This window comes from Cheilinus undulatus, linkage group 10, assembly GCF_018320785.1.
Source record: "Cheilinus undulatus linkage group 10, ASM1832078v1, whole genome shotgun sequence".
In the NCBI taxonomy this organism is placed as follows: Eukaryota; Metazoa; Chordata; class Actinopteri; order Labriformes; family Labridae; genus Cheilinus; species Cheilinus undulatus.
In genome coordinates, this window is record NC_054874.1 from 44,660,892 (window position 1) to 44,672,912 (window position 12,021).

At 37.6% G+C, this 12,021-nt stretch overlaps 1 protein-coding gene across 1 annotated transcript; it reads left to right on the forward strand.

The window, feature by feature from the left end:
• The first annotated feature begins 296 nt into the window (after positions 1-296).
• LOC121516546 (CD209 antigen-like) lies at positions 297-8,340 on the forward strand. Its single transcript, XM_041797887.1, has 7 exons — positions 297-429; positions 807-895; positions 1,308-1,409; positions 2,690-3,886; positions 3,981-4,123; positions 4,846-4,955; positions 7,842-8,340. Exons 2-7 carry the CDS (start codon positions 823-825, stop codon positions 7,975-7,977), a joined length of 1,761 nt encoding a protein of 586 aa, XP_041653821.1. The 5' UTR covers positions 297-429; positions 807-822; the 3' UTR covers positions 7,978-8,340.
• The last annotated feature ends 3,681 nt before the right edge of the window (positions 8,341-12,021 follow it).

Below are 12,021 nucleotides of genomic sequence, written 5' to 3' on the forward strand. Positions count from 1 at the left end.
CTAGTATAAAATCCCATCTCTAATTCCAGGCATAACCTCATACCTTTTTTATGTAACCCTGTTAGCATTCCTCTTGACCTCAGTAGGGAGGCGATTTGTTGCAAAGAAGAAGAGAAACCACAAAGGATGGAGGACTGGAGCCGTACACACACAAACCTCTTCGTGATAACTGGTGAACTCCCAGTTCCTTTTTAGAATAGTTTTGGCCAAACATTACCGGTAAATCTAAGAGTGAGCATGTGAATAAAATACATCTTTAAGGACTTTTGTTTTGACCAAACAGAGTTCAATTAAGAAAAACATCTGATGACATGGGCAAATGAGCTTCCTGTCATCTGTACAATAAAAATCTCTGCAGATTGTGATCAATCATTGCAGCACCATTATATGAACACATCAAAGTGACACTCGCTTCTGCTCAACTCCAGGGTAAGTGCACATTTAGAGACTTTTTCAGTCATTGATAACTAAATATTCAACGAAAGCTTTAGCTCATTTCAATTCAATTTTGGTCATAATACTATCTGCAATATCATTGGTTCTTTTATACTTGAATGACTGTGAGAAAGCTCCTTTTCTGTGGTATGCAAATCACCTGTGAGACTATTGCAGTTGTCTTAATTTATGCAAATATTCTTCACTATTTTACCAGCATAGAATGGTTAATTTTGCAGGACTTCTGAGTGAATGTTACAACTTACTTGACACACTGTTTTCAATGTTAAATTGAAGAATACAAAAAGAAAGGTTGGATCAAACATCAAAATACTTTAAAGTTAAAGTTTCTGTTCTCACCTGTAAAATAGAGGGACCGTTATCAGAATGGATCCGATGGAGATCGATGACAGTGTACGTATGAGGAAGAGCCTCACCAAAGATGGCCTTGTCACCAAAGGTAAAGTATGAGCCTGTAACACACTACAAGATAGAAGAATAAAAATAATGATCATGGGTTGGAAAGGGTTTGGTGGGTAGGGGAAGCTGGAGGAGATAAGAGGGGGATGCAGAAAGACAAACAAGAGAAACAACAAAACAACAAATAGAAAACAAATTTATTGTAATCATGGCCACAAACGTACCTCCCATACTGTAGAATAAGGCTATAACATCAATAATGATGGTAGCAAAATGTGAATATGCTAATGTATTATGATGAGTAGAATCCAGCTGCTGCCCACAACAGTAGTAAAACTACGGCTCACCTATCAGGCCAAAATAGCATCCATTTAATGTGACTGAAAATATCTTTTGTGTTCATTTCTGACCTCATTCGCAATGTGATGACCACATTATTATTTATCCTCCAGTTGATTTTCAAGGAAGAAAGCCTCCCTCTAGAAGTGCCTCTGTGTGTCTCGGATTAATGTGCACGCTCCTTTTTGCTGCAAACATGGGACAGTTTCTCTACTGTAAGTATTTCAGTCATCACTAAAAAAATACATTTCTGAATCTAGCAACTCCCACCATGTTCTTGGATGTAGAAGTCCATATAGAGCTCATGTTTCAGATAATGAAAAAGTAAAACTTTGCCTGGCAGTCGCATGCTTTTGTGAGGTATGAAAGTTAAAGTTTATTGAAAGTACTGAGTTCCCCAGTAAAGTGACGTTACAGTGGTGGCTAATGAGGAGGACGGGGCTGGCTTTTCACCGTGAACTTGTACCTCAGTTTAACCTTGAGTCAGAGGGGACATTTGTGCAGTGAGAAGAAAATTCTTTAAAGTGTGGGTATTATGCCTTTTTTTCAAGGCTTTACACCATCTCTGATACCCACATAGTAGCTTCACATGGTTTACAGCCCAAAACACTCATCATGTTTCTCACACACTGGTGTGTAAGAAACATGATGAAAAACCCTTATTTTAACCTCCGTCTAAAATGCTTCATTTTCGCTGCTGTCTCTTTAACCCTCCCTCCCACGAACCTGCTTTCCTCCAACTGGCCGATTTTACAGAGGCTGACTCAATGTTTTGTGTCCGCCCCCTCCAATGTGGCTATATTGCTATGCTAGCACTTGTAAACTTTGAATGAACCGGTCCGACTGAGTAAATATGGTGAAATTTGATATACGTCTGTACGTGTAAGACACGGATTCTGACCCTGATAGTTTGGAAAGAGAGAGGGGGAAGAAAACCAGCAGCAGTGAAGGATAGAGCAGGACGTATCTGTTTGGTAAGTGTTCAATTACTGTGTTCCTAAATGGCTTTGATAATGGTGGACTTATCCCTCACCGCATTTAGCAGTGTATTTATCCATCTCTGTTCATCTTGTGGGGGCAGTTTGTTCCGCTTTGCCGGCAGCACAGATGAACCAGTCAGGAGATCCTATTGCTATGACCTCATCAGTTCGCTCCATCGAAATCTCGTCTCAGGAAGATCTCGGAGAGATTCCCAATGAACCGTTTTCATCAGTTTATTTTTAGTTATCATCAGTCTTTTCACGTTATTTAAACTTTAATCTCCACTTGCCCAAAATGAGTTTCTCCTTTGAAGGTGTCACTAATTCTCTTCTGTGAATTCACAACAGCCCAGACATACAGATGAAGAGACAGACAACCCCAAAACACAATCCTTCCACTCCTCCTCTGCCTGGGGTGTGTAGATGCAAAAACATGAAGAGGAGAGGAAACCCAATCAAAGATGAGGAATACTCTAAAATCCAATCATCTCAAAAACATGTTTTTTCTTTCACAGATTACATGTTCATCAATCCCATGTCAGAAGACCTGATTCAGACTGCTAACAGCACTGGAGAACAGTTAGAGGCCGCATTGACAAAGGTCAAAGAGCAGCTGCAGCAAAGCTACAAGACATTAAAACAAGAGAAAGATCAGCTACAGACTAACTACACAAATTTGACTCAGAGTAAAAATAAACTTGAGAACAGATACCAATCACTGTCCAAGGACAAAGATGCTTTGCAACTCTGTTGTAATACTACGCAGAGGGACAAGGATCAGCTACAAACAAACTGTAACAGTGTTCAGAACAATCTCAACAACCTGCAGAGAGAAAAGAATGACTTACAGACTCAGTTTAACACCATGAGAACAAACAGAGATCAGTTACAGAGGAGTAATGCTGCACTGAAGAGTGAAAAGGACCAGTTGCAAAGCCAGTACAATACTCTGCAGAGGGAGAAAGATCAGCTCAGGAGTGATTACACTAGTTTGGGAGCTGTTAAATATCAGCTAGAGAAGAAGGTTGAAAAAGTAAGAGTTGACCTGACTAAAGAGAAAGACCAACTGCAGCAAAGCTACAACACCATAAAACAAGAGAAAGATCAGCTACAAACAAACTTTAACAGTGCTCAGAGAAATCTCAACAACCTGCAGAGAGAAAAGAATGACTTACAGACTCAGTGTAACACCATGAGAACAAACAGAGATGAGTTACAGAGGAGTAATGCTGCACTGAAGAGTGAAAAGGACCAGTTGCAAAGCCAGTACAATACTCTGCAGAGGGAGAAAGATCAGCTGAGGAGTGATTACACTAGTTTGGGAACAGTTAAAGATCAGCTAGAGAAGAAGGTTGAAAAAGTAAGAGTTGACCTGACTAAAGAGAAAGACCACCTGCAGCAAAGCTACAACACTATAAAACAAGAGAAAGATCAGCTACAAACAAACTATAACAGTGTTCAGAGCAATCTCAACAACCTGCAGAGAGAAAAGAACGACTTACAGACTCAGTTTAACACCATGAGAACAAACAGAGATCAGTTACAGAGGAGTAATGCTGCACTGAAGAGTGAAAAGGACCAGTTGCAAAGAAGCAAAGTCAGCTTGCAAAGCCAATTTAATACTCTGCAGAGGGAGAAAGATCAGCTGAGGACCAACTACAACAATTTGACTGAAGTTAGAGATCAGTTACAGCAGAGAGTCATTGCACTAGGTAAGATGTTACTGATAAAAAGTCTGTATAGAGTATGGTGGTGTTTATATGCAGTCAGTGATGATTGGAGTCTCTCTTTTCTCTCATTACATAGCCAAACCTTGTCAAGGATGCTGGCTAAAGTTTGGTAGCAGTAGTTTCTATGTTTCAACTCAAAGACGTTCCTGGTCTTCAAGCAGAGACTTCTGCATCTCCAAAGGAGGTCGTCTGGCAATCTTAAACAACAGGAATAAAATGGTAAGGAGGAAGAAAATGTGTTGGATCGGAGAATTAATAAAGCAAAGATGGTTTTGCAGGATCCTTACAAGGCATGCACAGCACCGCATTCCACATTATTATGCAAATGACCGTTATTTTTTTAGAAATAAAAACCTCAAAATTAACTGTTGTAGAGGTGGGGAAAAAATTGATTCTGAGATGCATCATGATGTAGAGGTGGAAGATTCTGAATCGATTTACTAATGTCCAATAATTAATAATCGATAATAATTTAAATATTTAGTACTGTGGAATCGCAGGAACAGAAAGGTGGAACTCTGACACACAGCGTGTAACAGCAAGATTTGGATTACCAGTAATTTGTCTGTGAAAAAGGACATTTTAATGTCTTTAATTTCAGATGTGTTACAGGGAAAGGATGCTGCCACCTTTTGGTCCAGAGCAGTTGTAAATTTCCAGATTACACACATCTTCCTTTAGAAGATAGTGGAAATTTAATTTCTCTCTTTTTTTCTAAACACAAATGTAATGTTTTATTATGTTAGACACAGTGAGAACAGAAATGTAAAAAAAAACCTTAAAATTGATTAAGAATCGAATCGTAGCCCTAAGAATCTTGATGGAATCGAATCATGAGGTGCCTAAAGATTCCCACCTCTATTGTTTATATTTCAAACAGTGAAGATTTGACTTTAATCATTTTGCATGTTTCAGTGTTGTCATCCTTGTTACATTAACAGACGTTTATCAACGGGTTGATGGGACCAGGTTCACAAGCCTGGATCGGTCTGACTGACTGTGCTAGTGAAGGGACCTGGAAGTGGGTGGATGGGTCCAGAGTCACAGCTACGTAAGTTTTTACAGACAAACCACACAAACTTACATCTTGTCGGATCAGGACACTTAGCAGAACATCCCAAGAGATTCCTGAACTCTTCATCATAGATGTTTATTAAAATGAATCATGTTAACTTGTAATATCTTGTCTCTTTAGCTTCATGACATAGACAAAGCACAGGAAATAAAAATCAGATTCTACATAAATCATAAAAATCTTATCAAATCTATGTTTATAGGCAAAGTAATATTTGTCTACATATATAAAAAGATTTTAACATTTTTATTGACAGGGCCACATGGCTGCACAGTTGTTTTCTACTATATTTTGTGCTGTGCACATGCTTTCATTGTACAGTACAGATGTAGCAACATTTTAAACTGTGGTTTCAGTATGAGTATTTCAACTTTAACCAATCAACCAGGTCTGTTTATTCAGGAGGTGATGCACTGACAGACTCATTTTGTGCAGAGGCAAAGGTTTTTATAGCTGACTAAAACTAACTTAGTTAATAAAAGTAAAATGTAAAAATCACCCCAATTAACTGAAAATAAATAGAAAACTAAGTTTTTAAAAGAAAGAAGTAAATCTAACTAAAACTGAATTGTGTGCTCAGAAAGCTGACTAAAATAAAGTAAAATTAGAGGAAACATGTCCTTAGTTTTAGTTTTTGGCAGCAGCTGACTGAGTAACTTGACCACCAAAGCCTAGGGAGGATAAAATGCTCTGATTTAATTGGAGACTCAGTGGTAGTTTTAGCTCTTGAGTTGTATTCAAACATCAGCTTTGAATGCAACTGAAAAGTGTAGAGTGGCCTAATTAATGTGTTTTTAATACTTATGTGGTTTACCTTTCCAGGCCCTTTTGGGTCTCGCCCCCAACAAGGATCTAAAAAACTAAAACTAATAAAAATGAAATTACAATGAAGCATTTTCGCAAAATAACAACTAAACAACCAGTCAGTAAAGACAAAAAAACTAAACTGAAATTGAAAACAAACAATAAAAGTAAAATGAATGAAAATCCAAAACTATCATGACCCTGGCAGAGAAGAGAGTCCTTATTTATCAAACTTGTGTAGCAGCTGCACAGATTTGGATGTAGAAATAATCTTGTGAAAAGGTACGTATGTGATTTACGAAACAGGCGTGTCTGGCCAATCACGGTGTACACAGGGTTTTTAAATAACACACTGCTAGATATTCACAGTTAAGCCGACTTTTCCTCCAGAGTTCACAACATGGAGTTACAAAATACAGCAAAAACACCTGCTCCATTTTTATGGATTCAGGCTCCATGTCAGAGAAGTAAGGGAAATTAAATATTGGTTGTTTTCAGCCTCCAAAGTGACATTAAAGTGAATTAGAAACATTTTGTGTGGAAGGAAATCACTGCTGTTGTTAACAGTGTTGTTGAGGATAACCAAAGTCCAGCTGATATTTGAATATTTAGTTTAGACATCCATGATATTTAACTTATATACCATATTATTATAGTTCTTTACAGTTTAGAATGTAATGTGAATGTATGTACATGGCTCAGACCTGGAGTGGGATTTAAGCGTATCGCTCACATACAGATTGATAAATGCCGATCTGTGCCTGAAAATGACAGTACACCCAAATTCCGTGTTTCATAAATTCAGACCATGGGCGTTACCATTAGTGTTGTCCTGTTTGAACATGGTTCATGGGGGGTTGAAAGCTTATATTTATTTTTTATTTTTTACTTGTGCATTTAGCACATTTAAAAAAGCACAGTCAGATAAAATGACCTTTCCAGGAAAGTTTCTTATCAATCAAGATCCCTAAAAATCTTGTCCATGTGATCTGAGTAATTTTGTTCTTTATCAGTATATATTTTTATTAATTGTGGGTTAGATTTTTTTTCTTCCCATCATATCATATCAATCATAAAATTGATTTTTTTTTCACATTTAAAGCCAGTTTCTTAGTTTGAAACTATTTAGAATACAATAGAAGGCCATTGTTGACTTCCTTGATGAGAACAGATAAATCTTTGTTTGAGATAAGTAAATTTGTGTCATCTGCAAATGATAATGGACAAACTGTATTAGATACCAATTCAATATCATTTATGTAGATAAGGAACAAAAGAGGTCCTAAAATTGAACCTTGTGGTACCCCACACTGTATCATAGCTTTAGTCTACGTTCACACTGCAGTCAAAAGTGACCCGAATCAGAATTTTTTGCTCACATTTGACTCATATCTGATTTTTTTCTGACTGTTGAATCTGACCTTTTCGAATCAGAATCAGGCCACTTTCGTATGTGGTTCTTAATCAGATATGTGTAGGATCTTTTGGAAGTTGACTGCAGTGTGAACAGCCAAAGAGAAAAATCAGATCTGAGAAAAAGATCAGAATTGAGCGTTAAGGCCTGCAGTGTGAACGTAGCCTTAGATTCCACACCATTAATCCTGGCATACTGGTGTCTATCATTTGCATAATTTTTGAGCCACAATATTATCGTCAAACCCATACCTGTACAATTTTGCAATCAAAATATCATGATTAACAGTATCAAATGCTTTTGAGAGATCCAAAAGAATACCACATGCAAACTCTCTGTTTTCAAGTGCAGTCTGGATCTTATCGATGTGAAAGAGCCATGTAAGCAGAGTGATTCTTCAGAAACCCATACTGGTGTTCACACAAAATATTATTCATGTTCAAATGTCCAATGTTGCCTTTATACACTAGTTTTTCTACAATTTTTGATAAACATGAATAAAAGTAGCCTGAGGTCTCCACTTAGCATGACTGTATTTGTATGGACATGATTGTTTTACATTTACCAGGGCTTCTGGTCTCACTTTAAGTTAGGAATGTGTCTCACATAGGACTAGTTAATTTCTCTGATATCTTACTCATCAGATTCTGGGGTGAAGGGCAGCCCAACAACTTCAAAGAACAGGACTGTGGACAATTTATGTACGGTGGACAAATTGGAGAGTGGAATGATTTTGATTGTTCTTTTATTCATGTGTTTGTGTGTGAAAAAAACATGTAATACACAGTTAAGCTGTTCTGTATTTACACATCTCTGATATAAACATCACATTCTAGATTACAGATGTAAAAAATTGTATGTGTTTACTTTCTTGAGTCAAAACAAGGAAATCTGATTCAATCTTGATGCAGTGATCTGTTATAAATCTCAAATATTGTACATTTTGTTGATGAGTGCTGCTTGATGATACAGAATCAGATTTTGCATTCATTGTCTGATACTGGACTATGCTGTGGCCTTTGGTAAAGCTTTAATGGGCAAATTGCCTTCTTTTTAATGAAACTGAATACACGTCAATTAATGTGTGTATTAAAACCTGTGAAACTGTTAAACTGGTACAACAAAATGTCTGTTATCTTTCAATAAAAACGTCATTTCTTATTGAGTGCAAAGGACTGTGCTTGTGCTAATTTTTGAACTCAGGTGTTTCAATCAGACATGTTGCCACAGGTGTATAAAATTAAGCACCTAGCCATGCAGTCTCCATTTGTAAACATCTGTGATCCTAAATGGGTCGTTCTGAAGATCTCACTGACTTCAAGCTGTGATGGATGCCACCTTTGCTGAAAGACGGTTTGTAAAATCTTCTCCCTGTTGGATATTCCACAATCAACTTTTAGTGATTTTACCACAAAGTGGAAGCATTTAGGAACAACAGCAACTCAGCCAAGAAGCAGAAGACCGGGGTGAGCAACTGTTAAGGTGCATGGTGTATAAAGGTCACCAACGCTCTGCTGATGCCATAGCTAAGAGTTCTGAACTTCCACTGGTATTAATGTAAGCACAAAAACTGTGGTGAGAGCTTCATGGAATGGGTTTCCATGAAACCATCTGTTATCATGACAGTGTATTGGGGCAACTCCAGAAAAAAATAAAGATCTGTTAATATTACGGAAAAAAAACTCAAAATTCTCAGGCCTAAAGAGTCATTAACTACAAAAAAAAAAATGCTTTTTTTCTTTTACTTTAAAAGATGTAAATGAACGTGAACCAAAGCATAGATTTTTTGAGGCTATAAAGTTGAAAAAACAGCCACTGTTTCCAGTTTGGTTGCTTGTTATTTTTTATTTTACACTGTTGTGAATTTATAATTTTAAACACTTCTTCTTTTTTAGTTTAAAGAATGAAATTTCATACTTTTAAAACTTGGAAATTTTAAGTTTTTCTTGTAAGTGTACAGCTTTTTAAACTCTGAAATTTTTAAGTTCAACTTTTTGTAAATATACAACTTTATTATCTTAAAAAAAGGGTCGGGGGGGGGGGGGGGGGGCCAAAAATTTGTCTTTTTGCACAAAAATTTATGCATTCTTTTCACTTTTTCATCTTCTGGGTTGGTCCTGATCCAGTGTGTTTCTAATCATGGTTTGAAAAAAATATATATATATGATATACAGTGCTTAACAAATTTATTAGACCACCTGTCATATTTGTCTCAGAGACCATCCAGCATCCTGAAGTGTTTTAATGCGGACTCTTTCATTTTCAGTGAGCTCTCCATGTTTTACCATTTCGAACAGGAATGAGGAATTTCAAACTGAATTCACTTTTTTATACCCAAATTTGAGCCGGCTCACTGGGCTTCTCTGAGAAGTCAGAAATGAATCAAGCACAGTATTCAACCACTAAAACTCATTTTTCTGTTCAGGAATGCAAGTAAATAACTATAATTTCACATATTAATCAAGAAATATTAATGTGCTTTACTATTTTTTCAGTTTTTTTGTAAATCAGTCAATTTGAAAATTCATGGATAACAATAATAATTATATTTTAGCATCAAAAATATCATTTGGGTTAAAGAGCTTCTACATATTGGTGTATTAACCATTGCAGAAACATAAAAAATGATTTTGGTAATTACCAATGCTGTTAATTTAGGGCAGCTGTGGCATAAACCTTACTTTGGGTGGTGGTCTAATACATTTGTTAAGCACTGTATATGTATGAGCAGACACCTCTGGTAAAACCACCAACACCCTCAGCTGATCAGATCATGGTTCTACCCTTATAGTATAAAGGCCTGGGTCAAGAGTGTGACTTAGGCATGTCTAGGATTGGTCGGTGCGTAGTGGCTCTTGATGCGCTGACTCCAGCCTCAGTCCACTCCTTGTGAAGCTCCCCCAAATTCTTGAATGGATTTTGCTTGACAATTCTCTCAAGGCTGCGGTTCTCCCTTGTGCTGGTGCACCTTTTCCTACCACACTTTTTCCTTCCACTCAAATTTCTATGAATATGCTCGGATACAGCACTCTGTGAACAAGCAGCTTCTTCAGCAATGACCATTTGTGGCTTACCCTCCTTGTGGAGGGTGTCAATGACTGTCTTCTGGACATCTGTCAAGCCTGCAGTCTTCCCCATGATTGTGTGGCCTACTGACCCCGACTGAGAGACCATTTAAAGGCTCAGGAAACCTTTGCAGGTGTTTGGACTCCATTAGCTGATTGGGGTGTGACACCATGACTTTCCAATATTGAACTTTTCACAATATTCTAATTTTTTGAGACACTGAATTTTGGGTTTCATTATCTGTAAGCCATCATCATCAACATTTCAGGAAATAACGGCTTGAAATATTTCACTCTATGTGTAATGAGTCTCTATAATATGTGGATTTCACTTTCTGAAATGAGTGACAAAAAAATATTGAACTTTTCATTGTACTCTAATTTTTGAGATGTATTGGTGATTTGTAGATTTTTGACGGGACACAGTACACAAAGCCTGAAAACGGGATTGTCCCAGGTAAATCGGGACATCTGGCCACCCAAAGTGAGTAATTTTAAGTCACCAGTTAAGCTAAAGAGCATGTCTTTGGAGAAAACCATAGCACCTGCAGAGCGCCTTCACATGCATGATAACATGTAAACTCCACACAGAAAGGCCGTGCCCAGCTGGGAATAAAACCTTCATATCCATGCAGCTCCATCACTTCCCTACCTTGGTGGTAGAGAAATTAAGCACTCCAATCTACTCTCAACTCTATTTTTTACAGTTTTTGATTTAATGTCTCTAACCGCATTAACACAATTCTACATTTAAAAAAGTTTTCCTTCTTTGACCTCTGAAGGACGTACTTTTATGAACCACGGCTCTGTTATCTTCCTTTGTGTTCTGCATATCAGGTTTATGAAATCTGCTGATATTAAATGATCTTTTATCCACATTCAGAGGGAACAGGCTGGTGCTTTCCTTTCTGTGAAACACAATGGTGTATGGAAGTTTGTGCAGCTTTTTAAAATCTTAAATTTCAGACTTAACATGAATTCCTACTCCAGATAAGTAATCATTAGCTTTGTGTAGATCGGCACGTCTAGCTGCTTCCTCTGGTTTGTGATTCTTTCTCCTCTCAGGCTTTTGTGGCACATCGAGTCAAGGTTTTGATCAAATAGTTTCCCTGGAAAGTAGCTGAAGCAATTTTCTCCACACTGCAATTTAGTGAGAGATACAAACAATTTAAGCTGAAGTGAAGAAGAAAACAAGAAAGTCTTTCCTGCTGTGACTTTCCAGCTGAATGCAGGAAGTTTTCTCTTCATTTCAGAGCTGAATGGAAGAGCAGCTATTAACAGAGAGAAGTATTTGTCTTTTTTCCCAAGCCCTCTTATTTCACTCCACATTGAACCACCTGAGGCTCCATTAAGCTGCTGTTTAATCACTCAGGTGCAGAGAAAATGGAGCTGCTGCCTGCTGGGACTTCTAAAAACAGAGAAATCAGACAGAGCTGGGAGCTGTACGTGTGGTCCTGTTGATCTTTTAACAGGAAGGTTCACTTCCCAGTGGAACTGCTGGCTCTACATCAGCTCAACACTTCATTTCAATTCTATTGTATTTGCTTTGTTAATGAGACTGGAGGTAACTGAGAAATTCAATTAGACTACTGCCTCGTGACCAAAAGGCTGTAGGTTCGATTCAAACATGGAGCAGGAATCAGAGATCATCAATCATTCTGTTTAAGTTAGAGTGGAAAAATGTCCTTGGTCTACTGCAGGGGGTCCAACTCAGTCCCAGCAGGGGGACAGATTCTGAATTTAGGTCTAACCTGATCGC

Coding starts and splice junctions, on each gene's coding strand:
- LOC121516546 (XM_041797887.1), top strand. CDS start 823: ATGGATCCGATGGAGATCGATGACAGTGTACGTATGAGGAAGAGCCTC. Junction 896..1,307: donor AGATGGCCTTGTCACCAAAG/GTAAAGTATGAG, acceptor TTTATCCTCCAG/TTGATTTTCAAGGAAGAAAG. Junction 1,410..2,689: donor CATGGGACAGTTTCTCTACT/GTAAGTATTTCA, acceptor TTTCTTTCACAG/ATTACATGTTCATCAATCCC.